Here is a 26,509-nt window from a genome sequence, read left to right as displayed (position 1 = left end):
CAGCATGGTCCAACCCGATCGGTTCCAGTCCAAGCCTGCTGCGGGCAGGTCAGAGAACCTCAGCAGACCAGGGGGGAACCTGTGTCTCTGTCCGATTCAGTTGGTCTCCACCCACAAGCCCGTTTGTTTCAGGGCCTGGAGTTTGTTGACACGAGTATCGAGTGTCGGGCAGGAGGTGTGTGTTCCTTAATGTGGAATTGGTGCCAGGATTGAAAATGTAGACTCGTCTGTCTCTGTGTGTGTGTGTCTCTGTCTGTGTGTGTGTGTGTCTCTGTCTGTGTGTGTGTGTGTCTCTGTCTGTGTGTGTGTGTGTCTCTGTCTGTGTCTGTCTGTGTGTCTCTGTCTGTCTGTGTGTCTCTGTCTGTCTGTGTGTGTGTGTCTGTCTGTGTGTCTCTGTCTGTCTGTGTGTGTGTCTGTGTGTGTGTCTGTGTGTGTGTCTGTCTGTCTGTGTCTGTCTGTGTATCTCTCTGTCTCTGTCTGTGTATCTCTCTGTCTCTGTCTGTGTATCTCTCTGTCTGTGTGTGTGTCTGTGTCTGTGTGTGTCTCTGTATGTCTGTCTGTCTGTCTGTGTGTCTCTGTGTGTGTGTCCGTGTCCATCTCTGTCTCTCCTCTCCCCCCACCCCCGCAACCCCTGTCAAACAGCACCAACACTACATTACAACAGTGACTACACCAAAGGTACTTCATTGGCTGTGAAGTGTTTTGAGACTTCCAGTGGTTGTGAAAGGTGCTGTAGAAATGCAAGTCTTTCATTTCCTTACCACTTCACTAAGGCTTCAAATCCGTGGCCAATCTGCCAGTGTAGCAAAGCTACGGGGCGAGAGAGCGAGCCAGGTTTTGGTAAAATGGTAGCTCAAAGTGGCTGGGCTTTCAGTGCAGCGTGTTTTCTCCCAACTGCTCCTGTTGCCGGGGTAATCGGCCCACTTGTGAATCGCAGTGTTTGAGTTGAGGCCTTCCTGGGCCTGCCACAACGGGTTTATTTAAAAATATTCTCCATGCTCTTTCATAAGAGCTGCCCTCTATCCACTGAGGGTGGGTTTTGCTGCTGGAGCTATTTATTGAGACGCAAAGCGATTGTTTCCTTGCTCTGTGCAGCCATTGCATGGAACGCTCCACAATCATCCCCTCCTGTTCATTCCTAATCTGCAAGTCCCATCTCTTTATACCATCCCCCCCCCCCCCCCCCCAAACAGATCCTGCACTCTCTCTCTTCCTCCTCCTTGCATCTTGCTCTGTCGGAGGGGCGGTACTGAGGGAGTGCCGCACTGCGCTGTCGGAGGGGCGGTACTGAGGGAGTGCCGCACTGCGCTGTCGGAGGGGCGGTACTGAGGGAGTGCCGCACTGCGCTGTCGGAGGGGCGGTACTGAGGGAGTGCTGTACTGCGCTGTCGGAGGGGCAGTACTGAGGGAGCGCCGCACTGTCGGAGGGGCGGTACTGAGGGAGTGCCGCACTGCGCTGTCGGAGGGGCAGTACTGAGAGAGCGATGCACTGTCGGAGGGACACTGTCGGAGGGGCAGTACTGAGGGAGTGCCGCACTGCGCTGTCGGAGGGGCGGTACTGAGGGAGTGCCGCACTGCGCTGTCGGAGGGGCGGTACTGAGGGAGTGCCGCACTGCGCTGTCGGAGGGGCGGTACTGAGGGAGCGCCGCACTGTCTGGGGTCGTGGTACTGAGGGAGTGTTGCACTGTCGGATGAAGTGTTCAACCGAGGCCACGTCTTGCCCTCTCGGGTGGACGTAAAAGAGCCCATGGCACTATTTTGAAGAGGAGCAGGGGGCGTTCTCTGGGCCAATATTTATCCCTCAGCCAACATTGAAACACCTGATCTGGGCCATTATCACATTGCTGTTTGTGGGAGCTGCTTGTGTGCAGGTTGATTGCTGCGTTTCCTACTTTACAACAGTGACTGCACTTGAAAAAAGTTATTGGCTGTAAAGGGCTTTGGGACATCCTGGGGTGGTGAAAGGCACTATACAAATGCAAGTCTTTTTTAAAATCAATAATATTTTTATCATTAATAAGCAAGTATCTGGGCAAAATGGCAAACTTGTTTTTTTTTTCCAAATGTCCCCTATGATTTTTCTCCCGGGTATCTCTGGCAGCTGTGTGGAGGTATAACACACCCTAATTCATTCATCTCCCCTCCCCCGCCCCCCGCCTCCCCCTTCAAGTGCCATTATTGTTCATGGGATCGTGCAACAGCGAAGGAGGCCGTTCAGCCCATCGGGCTTGTGCTAACCTATTTGTGACACAGCTCCCAATTAGTCCCACTCCACCCTGCTCTCTCTCCCCCCGCAAGTCTTTCCCCCCGCAGCCCTGCACATTTTCTTTCAAACGGTGAACAGGCCCAAACAGCTGAATGGCCTCTTCCTGTTCATTCAACGACATATAATTGTATTGAGCAGACCAGCAGTTTAGAAGAATGAGGGGTGGTCCCATTGAAATGTGTAAGATATTGGGGGGGATTGACAGGGTAGATGCAGGGAGGGTGTTTCCCCCCCCCCCGGGCTGGGGAGTCTAGAACCAGGGGTCACACAGTCTCAGGATAAGGGGTCGGCCATTGAGGACTGAGATGAGGAGGAATTTCTTCACTCGGAGGGGGGTGAATCTTTGGAATTCTCTGCCCCAGAGGGCTGTGGAGGCTGAGTCTCTGAGTATATTGAAGGCTGAGATGGGTAGATTTTTGGGGCCGAGGGCAATCGAGGGATCGGGCGGGAAGGTGGAGTTGAGGTCGAAAATCAGCCATGATCGTATTGAATGGCGGAGCAGGCTCGAGGGGCCGAATGGCCGACTCCTGCTCCTATTATGTTCTTGCGCCCTTTTCTAAATGGTATTTCTCACCTGCTTTCATCGTCTCCGGTTGGCCGACAGTAATTTTTGTTGGAACGGGAGTTTTAGTGGTAAGCTCCCCGGCGACCGCAATTGTCCAGCGGAGGCCCGCTGTCTTGAGGTCCTCCTGAGGGAATGGGTTGCGAGACCGCGATTCGAGCTTGACTTCAGCACGTGAGGCTGTCTAATTGTGTGTGTTTGGAGCTTGCAAGTGGAGCGTGGCCCTGTCGATTTGCAGCCAATTGGTTTGTTTTTTTGGAGTGTAGTCACTGTCATAATGGAGGATCAAGGGATTGGGGGCGGGGGGGTGGGGGGGCGGGGTAGTTACGGGGTGCAGGGCGGGGGAGTTGAAGTCTGAGGGGTCAGCCATGATGTTGTTGAATGGTGGAGCAGACTCGAGGGACCGTGCGTGTCCTGCTCCTAATTCTTGTGTTCTTAATCGAAAGCTAACCCTGTCTTTCCCCCCCCCCCCCCTTGCAGTGTGCCAGGCCCAACACGTCAAGGTGGAGCTCGAAGTGACCGGCTTCTTGGGCAGCCAGGCCATCCTGCGATGCCAGTTCGTGGACCCCGACGAGTCGCTCAAGGTCACGCAGGTCAGCTGGATGAAGGACTCCGCGGGCACCAAGGTCAACCTGGCGGTGTACAACCCCGAGTACGGCACCCACTACGCCCCGGCCTACGAAGGGCGCATCCAGTTCCGCCAGGTTTCCCTGCGGGATGCCACGCTGGTCATTGGGCAGCTGGAGATGGGCGATGACGGGATTTACAGCTGCGAGTTTGCCACCTACCCCGACGGCAACCAGGAGGCTGCCACCAACTTGACAATCCTAGGTATGGACAACCGCGCCCCCCCCCCCCCCCCCCCCCAGGGCAGCGTCGGCGCACTATTCGACCGAGGTGGGCATCGTGGCGCGCAGACCCATTTCAGCCTCTGCGCTTCCCAGCGAGGCAGTGGAGGCCGCTGGTTAGAATCTCGTGGTGCAGACAGATGCCATTCGGCCCATCGTGTCTGTGCCGGCTCTTTGAAAGAGCTCTTGATACGAAAATAAGAAATAGGAGCAGGAGTCGGCCATCTTGCCCCTTGAGCCTGCTCCGTCATTCAATAAACCCATGGCTGATCCGATCATGGACTCGGCTCCACTTCCCCGCCCGCTCCCCATAACCCTTCACTCCCATATCGCTCAAAAATCTGTCTCCGCCTTAACTATATTCAATGTCCCAGCCTCCACAGCTCTCTGAGGCCGAGAATTCCACAGATTTATAATCCTCCGAGAGAAATTCCTCCTCATCCAATTAATCCCCCACTCTCTCACTCTTTCCGGCAACTGTTTCTTTTTCCAGTATTTACCCAATTCCCTCCGTTTGAAAGTCACTATTGAACCTGCTCCGACCGAGCTTTCAGGCAGCGCGTTCCTGATCACAACAACTCGCTGCGTACAAACATTCTCCTCATCTCCCCCTCGGGTTCTTTACCGATTATCGTCAATCTGTGATTTCTCCGCTCTCCGACCCTCCTGCCCCTGGGAACAGTTTCTCCCTATCTACTCTATTAGGACCCCTCCTGATTTTGAGCACCTATCAAATCTGCTCCGAATTGGGAACTTTCAAAGGGGCATTGAATTGAATAAATATTGGGAAAGGGACAAATGTGCAGAGGGGAGTGGGACAGACTGGAGAGCTCTTTCGAAGAGCCAGCACAGGCCCGATGGGCCAAATGGCCTCCTATTCAGACCGGGGATTGATTCTAATGTGCCCTGCATTGTTCCATGCTCTCTAACGTTATTGTTGACTGATTGGACCTTGGAGAAGTTCCCGCGTGATTTGCTGCTAGTAGCCAGGTTTCTTTAATGGCAGAAAAGGCACAAGGTATCTTTTCTCCCGGCTCTTGAAGGCAGGGGTGCTGGAGCCAGCCTTTGGCCCAGTAGTTGCCATTCACGCCTCCTGGGTCTGAAGGTCGCGGGATCCAACTCTGCTCCAGGAGCGTCCCAGCGAGTGCAGACCGGAGCACTGGCTCGCAATTGGCGGATGCTCGCGGCCGCTGGATGTGGGTCACCCCCTGATCCTCTCTCGTTGTGGGAGCCCTTCAAAGCCCCCAGCCATGTAGGACTACCCCCTCCCTCAGCCATCCCACCCTATCGGCCGGGATTGAGCGGGTCACTCTCCCGGAAGCGGTATTGCCTGTCTGACTGTTGATCAGCCGGCAAATCCTTCTACCAAGACCCAGAACGTTCCAGACCGCCAATCGTTGCCCGACTTTCCCAAGGGAAGGGCATGAAGGTAGGAAGACCAACTGGCTTCTGCTGACGTAGCCAACTAACAGTTTCAGGGCAACTAACCAGGACTGTGTCTGGAGCGAGGTTCGAACCACGGACCTCCTGGCTCTGGCTTCCGGCTTTGGAACCATCTGGGGATCTTGACCTGTGTGGCTCGGGTACGGCACCGTGTTAGGTGGGGATGGGGGCATCGCTGGCAAGGCCGGCATTTATTGCCATCCCTAATCGCCCCTTGAGAAGGTGGTGGTGAGCCGCCGCCTTGAACCGCTGCAGTCCGTGTGGTGAAGGTGCTCCCACAGTGCTGTTAGGGAGGGAGTTCCAGGATTGTGACCCAGCCACGATGAATGAACGGTCGATATATTTCCAAGTCGGGATGGTGTGTATGTGACTGGGAGGGGAACGTGGAGGTGGTGGTGTTCCCATGCGCCTGCTGCCCTTCTCCTCCTAGGGGATAGAGGTCGTGGGATTGGGAGATGCTGCCGAAGATTTATTCCCCTGGTTTCTCTGAGACGGTGGTAGTGCGTTACCCCCTTGAACCACTGAATAACTGAGCGGCTTGTTTGGCCACTTCAAAGGGCAGTTGGGACTGGAGTCACATATAGGCCCAGACCAGGTAAAGGCAACAGGTTTCCTTTCCTCAAGGGACATTAGTGAACCGGTTGGATTAACTAACCAGAGAGCAGAGTTGACCCATGTGACATGGTCACAGGAACAGGAGGAGGCCCATTCAGCCCCTCGAGCCTGTTACACGGGAACAGGAGGAGGCCCATTCAGCCCCTCGAGCCTGTTACACGGGAACAGGAGGAGGCCCATTCAGCCCCTCGAGCCTGTTACACAGGCACAGGAGGAGGCCCATTCAGCCCCTCGAGCCTGTTACACAGGCACAGGAGGAGGCCCATTCAGCCCCTGGAGCCTGTTGCACAGGAACAGGAGGAGGCCCATTCAGTCCCTCGAGGCTGTTTGGATACTCGCTGAGACCACAGCCGATCTCCGTCTTGACCATTTTATCTTCTGTTTTTCAGTCGAGCCTGTAAATTCGGGCAAGGCGTTGCTGGTGAAGGCCGGGCCGGCTGAGGTTCCCTTGGCGGTCTGCACTTCGGCCAATGGGAAGCCGGCGGCGTCCATCACCTGGAAAAGGGATGTTGCAGGGAATGTCTCCACGACCCAGACCAAGAACACTGACGGGACCATCACGGTGAAGAGCCATTTCACGGCGGTCCCCAGCGGCATGCTTGACGGGGAGACCGTGACTTGTGAAGTGACCCAACGGACTCTGGAGCAAGCAGCTTCCATTCCCATCGCACTGTCGGTGCAATGTAAGTATTCATTATTGGCAATGATCGGAATAGGCACAAGTCCGTTCTCTCTTACAGCCGCCTGGGCTGCAAGCTCTGGAATTCTCTCCTTAAACCTCTCCACTTCTCCTCCTTTAAGACATTCCTTAAAACCAACCTATCTGACCAAGGTTTTGGTTTCCTGTTGCAATATCTCCTTATGTGGCTCGGTGTCAAACTTTTATTTGGGACGTTAAAGGCTCTATGTAAATGTAGTTTCTGGGTGATAGAAGACCCAGGGTCCAGCTAGTTCTCCTTCGACCAGCCTGGTAGTGGCCCGAGACAATGATTGTGGAGTTCTTATCTCGTCATAGCAATCAATCTCATGAGTCTACAACAACACTGTATATTTATATAGCGCCGTTTACGTAGCAAAACGTCCCAAGACGCTTCACAGGAGTGTTACAAGACAAAAACTTGACACCGTGCCACACAAGAAAAAATTACGGCAGATGACCAAGGAGGTCGGTTTTAAGGAGCGTCTTAAAGGAGGAGAGAGAGAGGCGGAGAGGTTTAGGGAGGGAGTTCCAGAGCTTGGAGCCCAGGCAACAGAAAGCACGGCCACTGATGGTGGTGCGATTATAATCAGGGATGGTCAAGAGGGCAGAATTAGAGGAGCGCAAATATCTGGGGGTGGGGGGGTGTGTGGTGTGATTGTAAGGCTGGAGAACATTAGCGATAGGGAGGGGTGAGGGCCATGGAGGGATTTGTAAACAAGGATGAGAATTTTGAAATCGAGGTGTTGCTTAACCAGGAGCCAATGTAGGTCAGCGAGCACAGGGGGGTGATGGGTGAGCAGGACTCGGTGTGAGTTAGGACACTGGGGCAGTGAGCACAGGGGGTGATGGGTGAGTGGGACTTGGTGTGAGTTAGGACATGGGGACAGTGAGCACAGGGGGTGATGGGTGAGTGGGACTTGGTGTGAGTTAGGACACGGGGGCAGTGAGCACAGGGGGTGATGGGTGAGTGGGACTCAGTGCGAGTTAGGACACGGGGGCAGTGAGCACAGGGGGTGATGGGTGAGTGGGACTCGGTGCGAGTTAGGACATGGGGCAGTGAGCACAGGGGGTGATGGATGAGTGGGACTTGGTGCGAGTTAGGACATGGGGCAGTGAGCACAGGGGGTGATGGGTGAGTGGGACTTGGTGTGAGTTAGGACACGGGGGCAGTGAGCACAGGGGGTGATGGGTGAGTGGGACTCAGTGCGAGTTAGGACACGGGGGCAGTGAGCACAGGGGGTGATGGGTGAGTGGGACTCGGTGCGAGTTAGGACACGGGGGCAGCGGAGTTTTGGATCACCTCTAGTTTACATAGGATGGAACGTGGGAGGCTGACCAGGAGTGTGTTGGAATGGTCAAGTCTGGAGGTAACAAACGCATGGGTGAGGGTTTCAGCAGCGGATGAGCTGAGGCAGGGACGGAGGCGGGCAATGTTATGGAGATGGAAATAGGTGGTCTTAGTTATGCCGTGGATATGTGGGCGGAAGCTCATTTCAGGGTCCGATATGATGCCAGTGTTGTGAAAAGTCTGGTTCAGCCTCAGACAGATGCTAAGGAGGGGGATGGAGTTTATGGCGGGGTCTGAAAACAATGGCTTCTGGCTTCCCAATACATGAGTCCCAGACGCGAGACGAGGAAACCCCCTAGTGGTGGAGACCTTTGGGAACCGTCACTCACTGCCCCTCATTCTCCAGTTACTCCATGTGTCACGCAGTGCTATTTTTATTAAAGAAATCTTCTTTCATTATCGTTTCAAAGTAGCTCCCAGGGAGTCCGTTCCACAGATCGACACTCGCTCACTCAAATATTGTTCCCGCAGATAGATTTAGAACTTGAGGTCCCTCCGACATGCAGGACTCGTCCTCTGCCTCTTGGGTAGCATTTGCGATCGACCCTTTGTGACAACTGTTAGTCACCGAACACATCAGTACATTCGGCCCCTCGAACCTGCTCCATCATCCAATCAGATCATGTCTGATCTGATCTTGGCCTCAACTCCACTTCCCTGCCCGTTCCCCATAACCCTGGACTCTCCTATCGTTCAAAAAAACTCTGTGTATCTCCCCCTTAAATATATTCAATAACCCAGCCTCCACAGCTCTCTGGGGTAGAGAATTCCAAAGATTCACGAGAAGAAATTCCTCTTTGCCGCTTTAAATGCCCCTTATTCTGAGACGATGCCCCCTAGTTCGAGATTCCCCCACGAGGGGAAACATCCTCTCTGCATCTACCCTGTCCAGCCCCCTCAGAATCTTGGACGTTTCCCTCAGAATTTTATATTTGCCTTCTGGTGAACAAGTTGTGGCTTGGCAGATATTGCTAATGCAACACATTCTGAATTCACGATACTTGTGCATGCTGTCCATCTAACCTCTTTCACTTAAATGTTCAAGTAGAGAGGAACAGGCGCAGGCCATTCGCGCCTGTTCCGCCATTCAAAAGCAACTTGCATTTACACAGTGCCTCAACATAGTGAATCGGTGCTTCACAGGAGCAATTTATCAACCGAAATTTGATGGCGAGCGCCAGAAGGAGATATTGGGGACAGACGACCAAAAGCTTGGTCAAAGAGGTGGACTTTGAAGGAGAGTCTTGAAGGAGGAGAGACTTGGGGAGGGAGTTCCGGAGCTTGGGGCCCAGGCAGCTAAAGGCACGGCCACCGATGGTGGGGCGATGGGAATCAGTGAATGCTCAAGAGGCCAGAATTGGAGGAGTGCAGAGATCTCGGAGGGTTGTGGGACCAGAGGAGATTACAGAGATGGGGAGGGGACGAGAAGGCCATGGAGGGATTTGAAAACGAGGCTGAGAATTTTAACTCTGGTTTGTTCAAGTCAATGCACACAGTTGACCTAAATATATCTCTCTCCTTTTCCAGATTCACCGATAGTGACCATTGAGGGTTATGATGGTAACTGGTATTTGAAAAGGGAGCATGCATCCTTAACTTGCAACGTTAAAGCAAATCCAGCTGCAACAGAATACAAGTGGTTGATGTAAGTGTTGATGCCTGAAGCATTTTAGTTTCTATATTTGTTACCTGAGGGGGCGATGAGGAGAATATTTTTTTTTACGCAGCGAGTTGTTGTGATCTGGAACGCGCTGCCTGAAAGGGGAGCAGATTCAATCGTAACTTTCAAAAGAAAATTGGATAAATACTTGAAGGGGGGGGCGAAATGTGTAGGGCTACGGGGAAAGAGCAGTGGTGGGGAGAGTGGGTCTGATTTGGATCACTCTCTTTCAAAGAACCGGCACAGGCTCGATGGGCCGAATGGCCGCATTCTGTGGCTGTAGGATTCTACAACCAGTCACGTTGCCTCATCACCCCCTGTGCTCGCTGACCTACATTGGCTCCCGGTTAAGCAACGCCTCGCTTTCAAAATACTCATCCTAGTTTGCAAATCCCTCGCGCCCCCCCCCCTCCCTATCTCTAATCTCCTTTAGCCCCACAACCCCCCGAGATCTCTGCCCTCCTCTAATTCTGCCCCCTTGACCATCCCTGATTATAATCGCTCCACCATCGGTGGCCGTGCCTTCTGTTGCCTGGGCCCCAAGCTCTGGAACTCCCTCCCTAAACCTCTCCGCCTCCTTTTTAAATCTCTCCCTCCTCCTTTTTAAGATGCTCCTTTAAAACCCACCTCTTTGACCAAGCTTTTGATCATCTGCCCAAATTTCTCCCTCTGGCTTGGTGTCAAACTTTTGTCTTAATACACCTTGGGATGTTTCACTGTTAAAGGCACGACATAAATACAAGCTGTTGCATTTAAAAAAAAAAAAAAAAAAAAAAATCTGAGAAGCTTTCTTCCTTGTCTCGTGTGAGGTGTTGAACCTCTGAGATGGAACACCTTCCTGTTCCATAGGAAGAGGAGGAGGCCATTTAGCCCCTCAAGCCTGTTCCGTCATTCAATTAGATCGTGGATGATCTGTACCTCAACCCCATTTACTTGCCTTTGTTCCGTATCCCTCGATACGCTTGCCTGTCAAAAATCTATTGAGCTCCATTTTGAAATTTTCACTTGACCAACAGCTTTTTGGGGGAGTGAGTTCCAAATTCCCACTGCCCTTTGTGTGAAGAAGTGCTTCCTGACATCACCCCCAAACGGCCTGGCCCCCCTCTGCCCTGCCCTCACCAGAGGAAACCTTTTCTCTCTCTCTCCTTTCTCTCTCTCTCTCTCTCCTTTCTCTCTCTCTCTCTCTCTCTCTCTCTCTCTCTCCTTTCTCTCTCTCTCTCTCCTTTCTCTCTCTCTCTCTCTCTCTCTCTCTCCTTTCTCTCTCTCTCTCTCTCTCTCTCTCTCTCTCTCTCTCTCTCTCTCCTTTCTCTCTCTCTCTCTCTCTCTCTCTCTCTCTCCTTTCTCTCTCTCTCTCTCCTTTCTCTCTCTCTCTCTCTCTCCTTTCTCTCTCTCTCTCTCTCTCCTTTCTCTCTCTCTCTCTCTCTCCTTTCTCTCTCTCTCTCTCTCTCTCCTTTCTCTCTCTCTCTCTCTCTCTCCTTTCTCTCTCTCTCTCTCTCTCTCTCCTTTCTCTCTCTCTCTCTCTCCTTTTTCTCTCTCTCTCTCTTTAATCATCTTTAAACACTGTGATTAGATCACCTCTTAATCTTCCATACTAAAGGGGACACAAGCCCAGTCTGTGCGACCTGTCCTCATAATGTAACCTTTTGAGCCCCAGGTATCATTCTGGTGAACCTGTGCTGCTCTCCCTCCTGAGGCCGATATCCCCTTCCTGAGGAGCGGGGCCCAGAACTGAACGCAGTTACTCCAGATGTGCTTTAACCAGAGCTGTGTACAGCTGGAACATAACTTCCAACTCTCTCGAGATATTGGACTCAATTTTGACCACTAGAGATTGCTGGTGTACTTACCCGAGGTGTGCCAGTTTTCCACACATGAAAGTGTGCCAAAAATCTTCGGGCCGATTTTGGCAGACCAATTGAACAAATACTTTGGATCTGTCTTCACCTAAGGAAGACACAAATAATCTTCTGGAAATACTAGGGGACCGAGGGTCTAGTGAGAAGGAGGAACTGAAGGAAATCCTTATTAGTCAGGACATTGTGTTAGGGAATTTGATGGGATTGAAGGCTGATAGTCTACTTCCCAGAGTACTTAAGGAAGTGGCCCTAGAAATAGTGGCTGCATTGGTGGTCATTTTCCAACAGTCTATTGACTCTGGATCAGTTCCTATGGACTGGAGGGTAGCTAATGTAACACCACTTTTTTTTTAAAAAGGAAGGAGAGAGAAAACTGGTAATTATAGACCGGTTAGCTTGAGATCAGTAGTGGGGAAAATGTTGGAGTCAATTATTAAAGATGAAATAGCAGCGCATTTGGAAAGCAGTGACAGGATCGGTCCAAGTCAGCATGGATTTATGAAAGGGAAATCATGCTTGACAAATCTTCTAGAATGTTTTTGAGGATGTAACTGGTAGAGTGGACAAGGGAGAACCAGTGGATGTGTATTTGGACTTTCAAAAGACTTTTGACAAGGTCCCACACAAGAGATTAGTGTGCAAATTTAAAGCACATGGTATTGGGGGTAATGTATTGACATCGATAGAGAACTGGTTGGCAGACAGGAAGCAAAGAGTAGGAATAAACGGGTCTTTTTCAGAATGGCAGGCATTGACTAGTGGGGTACTGCAAGGTTCAGTGCTGGGACCCCAGCTATTTACAATATACATCAATGATTTAGATGAAGGAATTGAGTGTAATATTTCCAAGTTTGCAGATGACACCAAGCTGGGTGGCAGTGTGAGCTGTGAGGAGGATACTAAGAGACTGCAGGGTGACTTGGACAGGTTAGGTGAGTGGGCAAATGCATGGCAGATGCAGTATAATGTGGATAAGTGTGAGGTTATCCACTGGTGGCAAAAAACAGGAAGACAGAATATTATCTGAATGGTGACAGATTAGGAAAAGGGGAGGTGCGACGTGACCTGGGTGTCATGGTTCATCAGTCATTGAAAGTTGGCATGCAGGTACAGCAGGCGGTGAAGAAAGCAAATGGCATGTTGGCCTTCATAGCTAGGGGATTTGAGTATAGGAGCAGGGAGGTCTTACTGCAGTTGTACAGGGCCTTGGTGAGGCCTCACCTGGAATATTGTGTTCAGTTTTGGTCTCCTAATCTGAGGAAGGTCATTCTTGCTATTGAGGGAGTGCAGCGAAGGTTCACCAGACTGATTTCCGGGATGGCAGGACTGACATATGAGGAGTGACTGGATCGACTGGGCCTGTATTCACTGGAGTTTAGAAGAATGAGAGGGGATCTCATAGAAACATATAAAATTCTGACGGGTTTAGACAGGTTAGATGCAGGAAGAATGTTCCCGATGTTGGGGAAGTCCAGAACCAGGGGTCACAGTCTAAGGATAAGGGGTAAGCCATTTAGGACCGAGATGAGGAGAAACTTCTTCACTCAGAGAATTGTGAGCCTGTGGAATTCTCTGCCACAGAAAGTTGTTGAGGCCAGTTTGTTAGATATAATCAAAAGGGAGAAACATAGAAAATAGGTGCAGGAGTAGGCCATTCGGCCCTTCGAGCCTGCACCACCATTCAATATGATCATGGCTGAACATGCAACTTCAGTACCCCATTCCTACTTTCTCTCCATACCCCTTGATCCCTTTAGCCGTAAGCACAACAGCAATTGCTGCCCCGCCCCCCCGACAGAATCAAAAAGAAACATTGCAGCTCATTGTTTATCAGATCCAGCGGGTCTTCTGTTTTGTATCAGCCTCCCGATACTTTGTCGTGTTTCTGCCAAGACCAGCCCAGCCTCACCTATCCACTCCTTCCCTTCCGCCTCCTGATGTGTCTTTGCCCTCCGCCCCTTTTCCAAGCCGAATGGCCTCCCGTATAGGCCAGCCCGCTCCCTCCCCCGGCCCAGTTCAATTCAAGGTAGAATTTACTACAATACTTTATTTGTTTCCCTGAGTTCTTTATTTTTATTGAGTTGTTTGGTGCTTGGGTGCAGGTCCTTACTTACTTACCTGCGCCGATTTCTTAACTGCCCGCAAGAGCTGACCACATACGCCGATCTAAGTGGATGTGGAGTAACTTTAAGCTGGCCAAAGTGGCATAAATGGCCAAAACTGGCATAAGTGGCTGGGAACACCCCCTTTTGGAGGAAAACAAAATCTGAACCGGAAAAAAAAAACTCGTACATAACTGTGTAATTCTGGAGCAAGTTGATTGGGAAAAGTGGTGTTTTTTAATTTACGCCAGAAAAACCAACTTACTCCAAAAAAAAATTGGAGCAAGTCATGGCCAAAATTGAGCCCAAAGTTCCATTTGATTATGTTTTGTATCTGTGCACTAGAAACAAACACAGAAAATAGGAGCAGTATTTGGCACTTTTAGTGATTGGTGTACCTGGAGGTCTCATCTCTTTGCTTGTCAGTACTTTGTCTCTCTCTCTCTGTTGAGCAAGGACCTGCTTTTTGGTTTTCCTTGTGCGTGACCTTGCACTTTCTCTCATTGAACACCATTTCAAACTGTTTTGTCCACTCTCTTAATTGCAACCGACGCCACTTGCAGATCAGAATAATGATCCCTCCAGTCTACCCAACAACTTGCTTGTAAAGTCTGAGCACTTGTTAACTTGCAGCTCCACCATTGGTGGCCGTGCCTTCAGCTGCCTGGGCCCCAAAGCTCTAGGAGTCCCTCCCTGAACCTCTCCCCTTCTCCCTCCTTTTTTTTAAGACGCTCCTTAAAACCGACCTCTTTGACCGAGCTTTTTGGTCACCTGTCCTAATGTCTCCAGAGCAGCCCTGCTACAACTGTACAGGGTATTGGTGAGGCCACACCTGGAGTACTGCGTGCCATTTTGGTCTCTATTTAAGAAAGGATATACTTGCATTGGAGGCTGTTCAGAGAAGGTTCACTCGGTTGATTCTGGAGATGAGTGGGTTGACTTATGAGGATAGGTTGGGACTCTACTCATTGGAGTTCAGAAGAATGAGAGGTGATCTTATCGAAACGTACAAGATAATGAGGGAGCTTGACAAGAGAGGATATTGCCATAGGGGAAACTAAAACTAGGGGACATAGTCTCAGAATAAGGGGTCACCCATTTAAAACTGAGATGAGGAGGAATTTCTTCTCAGAGGGTTGTAAATCTGTGGAATTCTCTGCCCCAGAGAGCTGTGGAGGCTGGGTCATTGAATATATTTAAGGTGGAGATAGACAGATGTTTGAGCGATAAGGGAGTGAAGGGTTATGGGGAGCGGGCGGGGAAGTGGAGCTGAGTCCATGATCGGATCAGCCATGATCGTATTGAATGGCGGAGCAGGCTCGAGGGGCCGAATGGCCGACTCCTGCTCCTATTTCTTATGTGACTCTGTGTCGGATTTTGTTAATCGCTTCGGTGAAGCGCCTTGGGACGTTTTACTACGTTAAAGGCGCTATATAAATGCAAATTATTGAAATTATTTTCTGCCGAAGTTGTGCAAGCTGAGACTCGGTGCTTATCGGGAACACCGCCCGTCTCTTTACTCTACTTTACCTCTCTCTCTGTTTAGGAACGGTGGACCAGTCCCAGACTCTGTCGAGGTAAAAGGACACCAGCTCACCGTGACGGAGGTGACATACGACTTTAACGGCACCATTACCTGCGAGGCTGTCAACTCCATCGGAGAGGGGCATGACAAAATGGACATCATCGTTCGAGGTAAGTCCCGCTTGCCTGTCCCTCCCACCAGTAGATGTGGCTTGTTGGCCACATCCCCACCCCGGGAGATAACTGGGGGAGGCCTTTCATTTCCAAGGGCGGGTTGGCTTGGCTTGGCTTGGCTTCGTCCTGGACACCCCGTAATCAATACTGGCTTGATCCACGGATTCAGTTGCGGCTAAATTGGTTGGCGATTTTTTTTTTTTTTTTTTTTTTTTTTGGAAACTTCTAGGGTGGTCGGAGAATGGCGATACCAGAAAATACCCCTCTCTTGTGAAAGATGTTTGTTCGCCAGCCGCTCGATTTGCAAATAATGGAAAGACCCGATTTGCTCCAGTTTGAGGTGTTTGTGACCCATTCGCATCGATGTAACTTAGCTCCCTCTCCAGCTCGACTTGGCTTGACCAGGGTGGGTTTGGACTCTGTTTGGTTGTTGCCAACGCCAGTGGTTGGAATCCTGAGGTAATGAGTGGCTCTACACACCCCTTGTATTTTTGTAAGCTGCGTGCCGGACATTGTAAAATTTGAGGGGAAATGTCTTCACCCAGAGGGTGGTGGGGGTCTGGAACTCACGGCCTGAAAGGGTGGTAGAGGCAGAAACCCTCACCACATTTAAACAGTACCTGGATGTGCACCTGAAGTGCCGTAACCTGCAGGGCTACGGACCCAGAGCTGGAAAGTGGGATTAGGCCGGGTAGCTCTTGGTCGGCCGGCACAGACACAATGGGCCGAAATGGCCTCCTCCCACGCTGTAAATTTCTGTGATTAGAAACACAAACATTTACAGCGCAGGAGGAGGCCATTTCGGCCTGTCATGTCCACGCCGGCCGACAAAGAGCCACACGGCCCTTGGTCAGCAGCCCTTATGGCTAACAGGATCAAGGGGTATGGAGAGAAAGCAGGAATGGGGTACTGAAGTTGCATGATCGGCCATGGTCTTATTGAATGGTGGTGCAGGCTCGAAGGGCTGAACGGCCTACTCCTGCTCCTATTTTCTATGTTTCTATGAAGGTTACATATAAACCTACGAACAATGAAGGCTTGATCCACGGATTTGATTCTATGACCAGTGTGCAGTAATGGGGCACCAAAGGTTGCAGTCCCAAGTGTACATTGCATGGTCAGAAACGTTGCTTGGGACGGCGGAGAGCCAGGTGGTGAAGGGTCGGGTTCTGGAGCAGAGTCTTTAGTTGCTTGCATTACATATTTTCTCTGTTTACACACACGCCCCCCCCCCCCCCCCCCCGCTTCCCCCAATGGTTTATCTCCGTACACTGCAATGTGGTTCCATGGGACCTGACTACTGTCTTGGGTGGGGAGGCCCTCTTTGAATACTAAATATTTCAATGAAATCCACACTCGTTCGTCCAAACGCCAGAGAATATAGGCCCGTTCTACTCTATAACAGCATATAGCACAGGAGGATCCCACTGGGCCCCTCGAGCCCATGCTGTGCCGGCTCTGTGACAGAGCGATCCAATCAATCCCACTTCCCCCCCCCCCCCCCCCCTCTTTCCCCACAGCCCGGCACATTTCCCCCTTCCAGTATTTACCCAATTCCCCTGTTTGAAAGTCACTATTGAACCTGCTCCGACCGAGCTTTCAGGCAGCGCGTTCCCGATCACAACAACTCGCTGCGTACAAACACTCTCCCCATCTCCCCCGCGGGTTCTTTACCGATTATCGTCAATCTGTGTCCCTCTGGTTACCCACCCTCCTGCCCCGGCGAACCGTTTCTTCTGATTTACTCCGTCAAAAGCCCCTCGTGATTCTGAACACCTCGATCAAATCTCCTCTCAACCTTCTCTGTTCCAAGGAGAACGACCCCAGCTTCTCCCGTCTCTACGTCACTGAAGTCCCACATCCCCGGGACCATTCTGGTCAAACTCCCTCTGTACCCTCTCTCAGGCCTTCACATCCTTCCTAAAGTGCGGGGCCCAGAATTGGGCATCACCATGGGCAGTCCCTCGAAATCGAGGAAGACTTGCTTCCACTCTCAAACTGAGTCCTTAGGTGACTGGTTCTCGTATTGGACTGTTCACAGTCCCTGTCACAGGTGGAGACAGACAGTGGTTGAGGGAAAGGGAGGGTGGGACTGGTTTGCCGCACACTACTTCCGCTGCCTTTGCTTGTTTTCTGCACGCTCTCGGCGACGGGACTTGAGGTGCTCAGCGCCCTCCCGGATGCACTTCCTCCACTTGGGGCGGACTGGTCTTTGGCCAGGGACTCCCAGGTGTCAGTGAGGTTGTTGCACTTTATCAGGGAGGCTTTGAGGGTGTACCTTGTAACGTTTCCTCTGCCCACCCGTGGCTTGCTTGCCGTGTAGGAGTTCCGAGTAGAGCGCCTGCTTTGGGAGTCTCGTGTCGGGCATGCGGACAATGTGGCCCTGCCCAGCGGAGCTGGTCGAGTGTGTGGTCAGTGCTTCGATGCTGGGGATGTTGGCCTGGTCGAGAACACCGACGTTGGTGCGTCTGTCCTCCCAGGGGATTTGCAGGATCTTGCAGAGACATCGTTGGTGGTATTTCTCCAGCGATTTGAGGTGTCTACTGTACATGGTCCATGTCTCTGAGCCAACTCCAGCTAAGGCCTAATACGTTCTACAGTGTGCTTTGTGGCACCGTAAGCTCCAACTGGGGAAAAACAAGTTGAGGATTGAAGTAAGGGAGTTCAGCCACTTGAATGACCGATAGAGGCTGGGTTTCTGTGAGGGATAGTGCATTGGAACCCAGATATCCATTAAATGCTTGGATAGTGTGATGGGCAGGGACTCATTCTTTTAAAATTCATTCCTGAGATGTGGCCGTCACTGGCAAGGCCGGCATTTATTGCCCATTTCCCCCGTCGCCCCTTGAGAAGGTGGTGGTGAGCCGCTGCAGTCCGTGTGGTGAAGGTGCTCCCACAGTGCTGTTAGGGAGGGAGTTCCAGGATTGTGACCCAGCCACGATGAAGGAACGGCCGATATATTCCCAAGTCGAGGGATGGTGTGTGTGTGACTGGGAGGGGAACGTGGAGGTGGTGGTGTTCCCAGGCCCCTGCTGCCCTGGTCCTTCTAGGGGTTAGAGGTCGCGGGTTTGTGAGGTGCTGCCGAAGAAGCCTTGGCGAGTTGCCGCGGTGCATCTTTTAGACGGTGCACACCGCAGCCAAGGGGTGCCGGTGGTGGAGTGAGTGTTGGAGGTGGTGGGGAGCGTTCCGATCGAGCGGCCTGCTTTGTCCTGGATGGTGTCGAGCTTCTCGAGTGTTGTTGGAGCTGCAGCTCATCCAGGCAAGTGGGGAGTGTTCCCTCACACTCCTGACTTGTGCCTCGTCGATGGTGGGAAGGCTTTGGGGCCTCCTGGTTCATGCTGTCTTAGCCTGAATCTATTTTGAGGCAGAGTGTCTATTGACCACACGTTGCCAGCTAAGTACTTGAGGGTGGGGCGGGACTTGTGGCAGGTTTAGCAGCAAGCAGAGTCTCGGCGAACGACAGCAGACCAAACTTGTGCCTGGAACTGCAGCAATCTCTCCCAATGACGGCAGGATTCTAGCTCCTGCAAACACATGGATAGAGTAGAGGATAGATGCATAATACAGGTCATGTGCGTGAAATCTGTCCGCAGGGCGCGCTCCAATCATCTCCATTCTGGCCAGGTGACCACCTGGTGGCCATTTTGAATTGCTAGCAGCCAAGCCCCTGCTTGAAAGAAACACTTGCATTTCTAATGGCACCTTTCACGTCCTGTGGATGCCCCAAAGCGCTTTCCAGCCAATGAAAGCGCAGCAAGCTCCCACAATGAGCGGATAATGTGTGCGCGGTGGGGGGGGGAAGGGGGTTGTGCCATTGACACCGATAACCCAAGTTTGGAAGAGCAGTATTTGAGAATCGCTTGCTGACTTTATGCCTGCTCATGTGATATGTCGACCCATTACATTTTCACATGCCCATCCTGGTTTTTTTTTGAGTTGTTGAAACTCCCCAGCGGCTGGGCTGTTTGAGAACACATTTTTTTTTTTTATATGCACGAATTCTTGGAAGCTTCAGAATTCTAAGCGATGTATCGGGCTTCCCTTGTAAGGCTTTTGTGGAAGCCGATTGAGTTTCTCCTGGCAGATTCCCAGGAGGGGCTGTCAGCTGGGAGTTCTACCCTACAAGCAAACTGGCAAAGGCCTCGCCTGGATCCTGTACACCCCCAGCAGGCCGTGCTATTGTTAAATTGTGTTGTGCAACGTGCTTTTAATATATTGACTTTGCATGTCCTGTTTATGGATTGGAGGCAGAGATGATAAAACGATATATTTCAATTGTCTGAACTGTTATTCGAGTCGGCCAATTCTCTGCTCCCTCGATTGTTCAAGCTCGATATTTGGAAGGTTGTTCACAATGAGCTTTTTAATTCCAAATTTCCCTGGGTGCCTGTAGTTAATGGGCGGAGGCCATTCTGCCCCCACCCCCGTTCCCCTCGCTCTCCATTTCTCGCTCTCCATTTCTCGCTCTCTCCATCAGGCTGCCATTGCACAAGTTTGCTTGGGACATAACCACACAGACTGCAGCGGTTCAAGGGTGCTCACACCCAGCACCTTCAGAACGGTTGGGGACGGGCAATAAATGCCAGCCTGACTAGCAGCGCCCACATCCCTAGAACAATCGACGCCTGAGGTCAAGTATACAGTGGGAGTGAAAGTTCTCCGAGCATTTCCTGGCCTTGCTGTCGTGAGCCAGCTCATTGTGCTCAGAGAGAGAGAATGGAAACAAATCATTAGATTAGCAAGATTGTTCCTGCGCACTAAACAAAGTTGGTGGTTCCCAGTCTTTCTCTCCCGAGCTCGTACGTGCTGTGTTGGGACTGTGGTTGCGACATTAAATGTTGGGGCGGGGGCCTGGTAACTTTACCAGTTATTAGATCGGTTTTGTACCATTTCAGCCTGGAACTTGCTCCACTAACACTTTTTTTTTTATTTAAGCTTTTATATTTTAAATGGTGGGAAACTTTTTTTTTAAATGTTGATTTGGGTGTCCTTGTGCAAGAAACCGAGAAAGCCAGCCAGCAATCAGGAAGGGAAATGGCATGTTGTCCTTTATTGCAAGGGGGTTGGAGTATAACAGTAAGCAAGTCTGGCTACAACTGTACAGGGCCTCGGTGAGACCACACCTGGAGCACTGCGCACAGTTCTGGTCTCCTTATCTGAGGAAGGATATACTTGCCTTGGAGATGGTACAACGGAGGTTCACCAGACTGATTCCTGGGACGAGAGGGCTGCCTTATGATGAGCGATTGTGTAGAATGGGCCCATACTCTCTGGAGAATGAGAGACGATCTCATTGAAACATAGCAGATTCTGAGGGGGATTGACAGGGTAGATGCGGGGAGGGTGTTTTTCCCCCCCCGGGCTGGGGAGTCTAGGTCACAGTCTCAGGATAAGGGGTCGGCCATTGAGGACTGAGATGAGGAGGAATTTCTTCACTCAGAGGGGGGGTGAATCTTTGGAATTCTCTGCCCCAGAGGTCTGTGGAAGCTCAGTCGTTGAGTATATTCAAGGCTGAGATCGGTAGATTTTTGGATACTTGGGGAATCGAGGAATATGGGGACCAGGCGGGAAAGTGGAGTTGAGGTAGAAGATCAGCCGTGATCTCATTGAATGGCGGAGCAGGCTCGAGGGGCCGAATTGCCCACTCCTGCTCCTATTTCTATTGTCCTTGTCCCCTTTCTAAATGGCTCTTGGTATTTCTCACCTGGTTTCATCTCCTCCAGTTGGCTGCCAGTAATTTTGTTGGAACAAGCGTTTTAGCCCCTCCGGCCGTGCGGCGCTCCCTCGGTCCCGCCCCTCGCGCGGCGCGGCACTCCCTCGGTCCCGCCCCTCCGGGGTGCGGACCTTCTGACTGAGGAGCGAGTGCTGCCCACTGAGCCATGGCTGATGATGGTTGAAAGAAACTCCTGTGGGGGGAGCGGGTTGTGTGGAAGGCAGTCCAGAGACCGGGACGCGAGCTGGACTGCTGATGAAGCTTAGTGGCGCTCTCCGAAATGCTGCACGATGAACTGAAGAGACTCGGGCTGGGGCAGGGGCTGTGTCTGCGATTCTCCGTCCCACCCCACACAGAGGGAACCGGGTTTCAATCGACAAACGTGACTTGCATTTCTCTCGTGCTTTCCAACGTAGAGAACTTGGAATTGTAGAAGTTTACGGCACAGAAGGAGGCCATTTGCACAATGCTTCTTCAGATTTGTGCGTTGAGGTAAAGAAACCACGATTAATTTAGGAGGGGTGAGCAAAGGGTTGGGTGAAAGTTTCAGGATGTCTATATATAAAAAAAAAAAAGACCCTGCATTTATATAGCGCCTTTAACTTAGTAAAACGTCCCAAGGCACTTCACGGGAGCCATTATCAAAACTAATTTGACACCGAGCCACATGAGATTTTAGGACAGATGACCAAAAGCTTGGTCAAAGAGGTCGGTTCTAAGGAGCGTCTTAGAGGAGAGGCGGTGAGGCTGAGAGTTCATTCCAGAGCTCAGCCCAGGCAGCTGAAGGCATAGCTGCCGATGGTGGAGTGATTGAAATCGGGGAATGCGCAAAGCGAGAATTAGAGGGGTGTAGGGGCTGGAGGAGGTTACAGAGATAGGGAGGGGTGTAGGGGCTGGAGGAGGTTACAGAGATAGGGAGGGGTGTAGGGGCTGGAGGAGGTTACAGAGATAGGGAGGGGTGTAGGGGCTGGAGGAGGTTACAGAGATAGGGAGGGGTGTAGGGGCTGGAGGAGGTTACAGAGATAGGGAGGGGTGTAGGGGCTGGAGGAGGTTACAGAGATAGGGAGGGGTGTAGGGGCTGGAGGAGGTTACAGAGATAGGGAGGGGTGTAGGGGCTGGAGGAGGTTACAGAGATAGGGAGGGGTGTAGGGGCTGGAGGAGGTTACAGAGATAGGGAGGGGTGTAGGGGCTGGAGGAGGTTACAGAGATAGGGAGGGGTGTAGGGGCTGGAGGAGGTTACAGAGATAGGGAGGGGTGTAGGGGCTGGAGGAGGTTAGAGATAGGGAGGGGTATAGGGGTTGGAGGAGGTTAGAGATAGGGAGGGGTGTAGGTGCTGGAGGAGGTTAGAGATAGGGAGGGGTATAGGGGCTGGAGGAGGTTACAGAGATAGGGAGGGGTGTAGGGGCTGGAGGAGGTTACAGAGATAGGGAGGGGTGTAGGGGCTGGAGGAGGTTACAGAGATAGGGAGGGGTATAGGGGCTGGAGGAGGTTACAGAGATGGGAAGTGGGGTGGGGAGGTCATGGAGGGATTTGAACACCAGGACGAGAATTTAAAAAAAAATGTAAGCATTGCTGGACGGGGAGCCAAAGTTTGGTCAGCGGGTGATGGGTGAACGGGACTAAGTGCTTCACAACCTCTGGACGTCCCAAAGCGCTTTACAGCCAATTGGGTACTTTTTTGTCTCAGTGTCGGAAATGCGGCAGCCAATTTTGGCACAGCAACTTCCCAGAAACATCACTGAGCTAAACGGGCAGATCATCTTCTTTTTAATCGATGTTAATTGAGGGATTAAATATTATCCTTGGGAGAGAGGGGGCGTACTCCCTTGTTCTTTGAAATACTGGCTATGCAATCTTTGTCGAACTGAGCTGGTGTAAGATGGGTCATGTTATATTTTGTGGAACCTGCTAATCAGGAAGTTCCTGAAAGCCCTGATAATTGTATGCGGGTGCGCGTAGAGACGGGAATAAACCGATGAGTGATGCATGAGTAATTTAGCTCCACACCAGCCCGCCCCTCTGTTCAAACAAACAAGTTGTGATATCATTGACAGATGGGGAAACTCCTGCTTTACATTTAAAGGCACTGTTTGCTGGAATGCTGTGATTGTTGGGGAGGGAGATATCTGGCCGGTTTGCTGTTCTCTTTCGTGGGTCCTTCCCTCTTGGTACTTTGACGTCGTGAAGGCTGTGGTTTCGAGGGCCGCTTTGCGGCTCTGTCGTTGATGCGCGAGAGCGGGTGGCCGAACTCTTCCAACATTGCACCGCGGAAAAGTCGAGTCGAGTCTCCAATCATCCAGGATTTTCCTGGAGTTCCCAAGAAACTGCTGCGATTAACCCAGGAGTAAAATCGTCGGGGCGTTCAAAGAAATGGTTTATTTTACTGACTTAAACCCCGTTTGTTTATTGGCTATGAGAATATTGGCAAGACGGGAATGAAGGCAGTTTGACTGACTCTCGGTCCGTCCAATTGGCGAACAGTCTCGGCTCGTCCGATTGGCCAGTCCAGTTTATTTGCTTTGCAGCTGGCGCAGGGAAGGCGAGGATGGTCGTGGTGGGCGGCCAATGGCGGGGGAGGGGCGGTTGGAGGCGGGAGAGGGCATGTGACAGAACCTCCTGGAATATGGCCAATCCGAGTTGGCCCTACCAACGGGGAGGAGGATCTCCGAAATGCACCTGGGGAGGAACGGAGGGTAATGGTCTGGGTGACGGGAGGGGACCCCACCCCCCCCCCCCTGGTTTGTGGGTGTTTTTTCTCTTTCAGATGCTGAGCGAGCTGCCGTGCATTCCGGAATTTTCCGGCTTTGTTGTCTCTGTCTCTGTCTTTTTTTTTCTCTCTCTTTTATCTTTCTCTTTCTCTCTCCTTCTGTCTGTTTTCTTTCGCTCTCTCTCTCTCTCTCTCCCGCTCTCCCGCTCTCTCTGTCCCGCTCCCTGACATTGTAAAGCACAGCTAACAGTAATCGGGGAACCTGAGTCTCAGTGTGGCTCTCTTGCTCCTTGACATTGTAAGACACAGGATTTTGGGGAGGCTGATGCGTGTCACCGCCCAAACCGGACTTTGTGTTACTCTGCGCTAATCAGACTGCGAAGCGCATCGTGCGCAATGCATGTAGAGTTTTGTTACCGTTGGTGACGGAGATCTCTGCATCCCATTGTTGCCCGAATGTTTGGGCCAAGCATACAGTCCCATCGCTGTATGGTCCTCCTTCAGCAAGTCGGTTATTGCAGGACAAGGTGTTTAGCAATTGGATACCTGGCTGGAGGTCCCAGTGGTGGTTCTGTATCTGAGGCACTTGTGGAGAAGGGATGATTTAAGTGGCGTGGTGGTGCGTTGTCCAGTCGTGCACCTGACCTCCGCCTGCCCCCACCAGAGTTCAGGGGGTGGTTTTAATGCAGTCTATCACTGGTTGGTTGAGATCTCTTAAACCTGTTTCTTTTTCTGACTTCTCTACCTCTAGACTTGACTATTCCACATGTCAAGTTTGCTGCTGATACAAAGATGGGAGGGAGAGCAAATTGTGAGGAGGACACAAAATCTGCAAAGTGATATAGACAGGCTAAGTGAGTGGGCAAAAATTTGGTAGATGGAGCAAGCTGTGGGAAAATGCGAGGTTATCCACTTTGGCAGAAATAATAGAAAGGCAAATTATGATTGAAATGGAGAAAGATTGCAAAGTGCTGCAGTACAGCAGGACCTGGGGGTACTTGTGCATGAAACACAAAAGGATAGTCTGCAGGTACAGCAAGTGATCAGGAAGGCCAATGGAATTTGGGCCTTTATTGCAAAGGGGATGGAGTATAAAAGCAGGGAAGTCTTGCTACAGTTATACAGGGTATTGGTGAGGCCACACCTGGAGTACTGCGTGCACTTTTGGTCTCTGTATTTAAGGAAGGATATACTTGCATTGGAGACCGTTCAGAGAAGGTTCACTCGGCTGATTCCAGAGATGAGGGGGTTGACTTATGAAGATTGTTTGAGTAGGTTGGGCCTATACACATTGGAGTTCAGAAGAATGAGAGGTGATCTTATCAAAACATGTAAGATAATGAGGGTGCTCGACAAGGTGGATGCAGAGGGGATATTTCCACTGGGGGAGGGGGGGGAACTGGAATTAGGGGGCATAGTCTCAGAATAAGGGGCCACCCATTTAAAACTGAGATGAGGAGGAATTTCTTCTCTCAGAGGGTTGTAAATCTGTGGAATTCACTGCCCCAGAGAGCTGTGGAGGCTGGGTCATTATATTTAAGGCAGAGATAGGCAGATTTTTGAGCGATAAGGGAATAAAGGGATATGGGGAGCGGGTGGGGAAGTGGAGCTGAGTCCATGATCTTATTAAATGGCGGAGCAGGCTCGAGGGGCCAGGTGTTCCTATTTCTAATCATCTTCTACTCTATGTAAACTCGGCTGCCTCGTGTCCTAACTCGCACCAAGTCCCGCTCACCCATCACCCCCTGTGCTCGCTGACATACATTGGTTCCGGTTAAGCAAAGCCTTGATTTCAAAATTCTCATCCTTGTTTACAAATCCCTCCATGGTCCTCGCCCCCTCCCTATCTCTGTAACCTCCCCCACTCCCAAATTGTCTGCCCTCCTCTAATTCTGCCCTCCTGACCATCCCTGATTATAATCGCTCCACCATCGGTGGCCGTGTCTTCTGTTGCCTGGGCCCTGAGCTCTGGAACTCCCTCCCTAAACCTCTCCGCCTCTCGACCCCTCTCCTCCTTCAAGACGCTCCTTAAAACCGACCTCTGTGACCAAGCTTTTGGTCATCTGTACTAATTTCTTCTTATGTGGCTCGGTGTCAAATTTTTTATCTCATAATACTCCTGAGAAGCGCCTTGGGCCGTTTCATAAGAAATAGGAGCAGGAGTCGGCCATTCGGCCCCTCTAGTCTGCTCCGCCATTTAATAAGATCATGGCTGATCTGATCATGGACTCAGCTCCACTTCCCCGCCCGCTCCCCATAACCCTTCACTCCCTTATCGCTCAAAAATCTGTCTATCTCCGCCTTAAATATATTCAATGACCCAGCCTCCACAGCTCTCTGGGGCAGAGAATTCCACAGATTTACAACCCTCTGAGAAAAGAAATTCCTCCTCATCTCAGTTTTAAATGGGTGGCCCCTTATTCTGAAACGCTGCCCCCTAGTTCTAGATTCCCCCACGAGGGGGAAACATCCTCTCTGCATCTACCCTGTCCAGCCCCCTCAGAATCTTATGTTTCAATAAGATCACCTCTCATTCTTCTAAACTCCAATGAGTACAGGCCCAACTTACCAAACCTTCACTCGTGGGACAACCCCTTCATTCCAGGAATCAACCTGGTGAATCTTCTCTGAATATATTCAAAAAGGAGTTAGATGTGGTCCTTACTACTCGGGGGATCAAGGGGTATGGCGAGAAAGCAGGAATGGGGTACTGCAGTTGCATGTTCAGCCATGAACTCATTGAATGGTGGTGCAGGCTAGAAGGGCCGAATGGCCTACTCCTGCACTGATTTTCTATGGTTTTTATGAACTGCCTCCACCATGTTAAAGGCGCTATATAAATACGAGGAGTTGTTGTTTTGGTCAATGATGGCTATTGATCTTTCCATTATTTGTAATTCTCCAAACCCTGTGTGATGTGACTTGTTTGTGGATCAATACACTGGTCGTGTGCGATCATAATCCAGTCTGTTGGCGTTCTGTCGACTGTCAG

At 51.2% G+C, this 26,509-nt stretch overlaps 1 protein-coding gene across 2 annotated transcripts in view; it reads left to right on the top strand.

Annotated features, from left to right (window-relative positions):
* LOC139240381 (nectin-2-like) overlaps nt 1–26,509 on the top strand; it is an 83,631-nt gene that overhangs the window by 20,158 nt on the left and 36,964 nt on the right. For both annotated transcript variants that reach the window (XM_070868866.1, XM_070868867.1), the window contains exons 2-5: nt 3,308–3,658; nt 6,123–6,416; nt 9,309–9,426; nt 14,946–15,094. In XM_070868866.1, the coding sequence (XP_070724967.1) occupies nt 3,308–3,658; nt 6,123–6,416; nt 9,309–9,426; nt 14,946–15,094 (912 nt within the window). The remainder of the gene's footprint in view (nt 1–3,307; nt 3,659–6,122; nt 6,417–9,308; nt 9,427–14,945; nt 15,095–26,509) is intronic.

This window comes from Pristiophorus japonicus, chromosome 31 (genome assembly GCF_044704955.1).
Source record: "Pristiophorus japonicus isolate sPriJap1 chromosome 31, sPriJap1.hap1, whole genome shotgun sequence".
NCBI classification, from domain to species: Eukaryota; Metazoa; Chordata; class Chondrichthyes; family Pristiophoridae; genus Pristiophorus; species Pristiophorus japonicus.
This window is presented reverse-complemented; position numbering and strand designations above follow the sequence as displayed.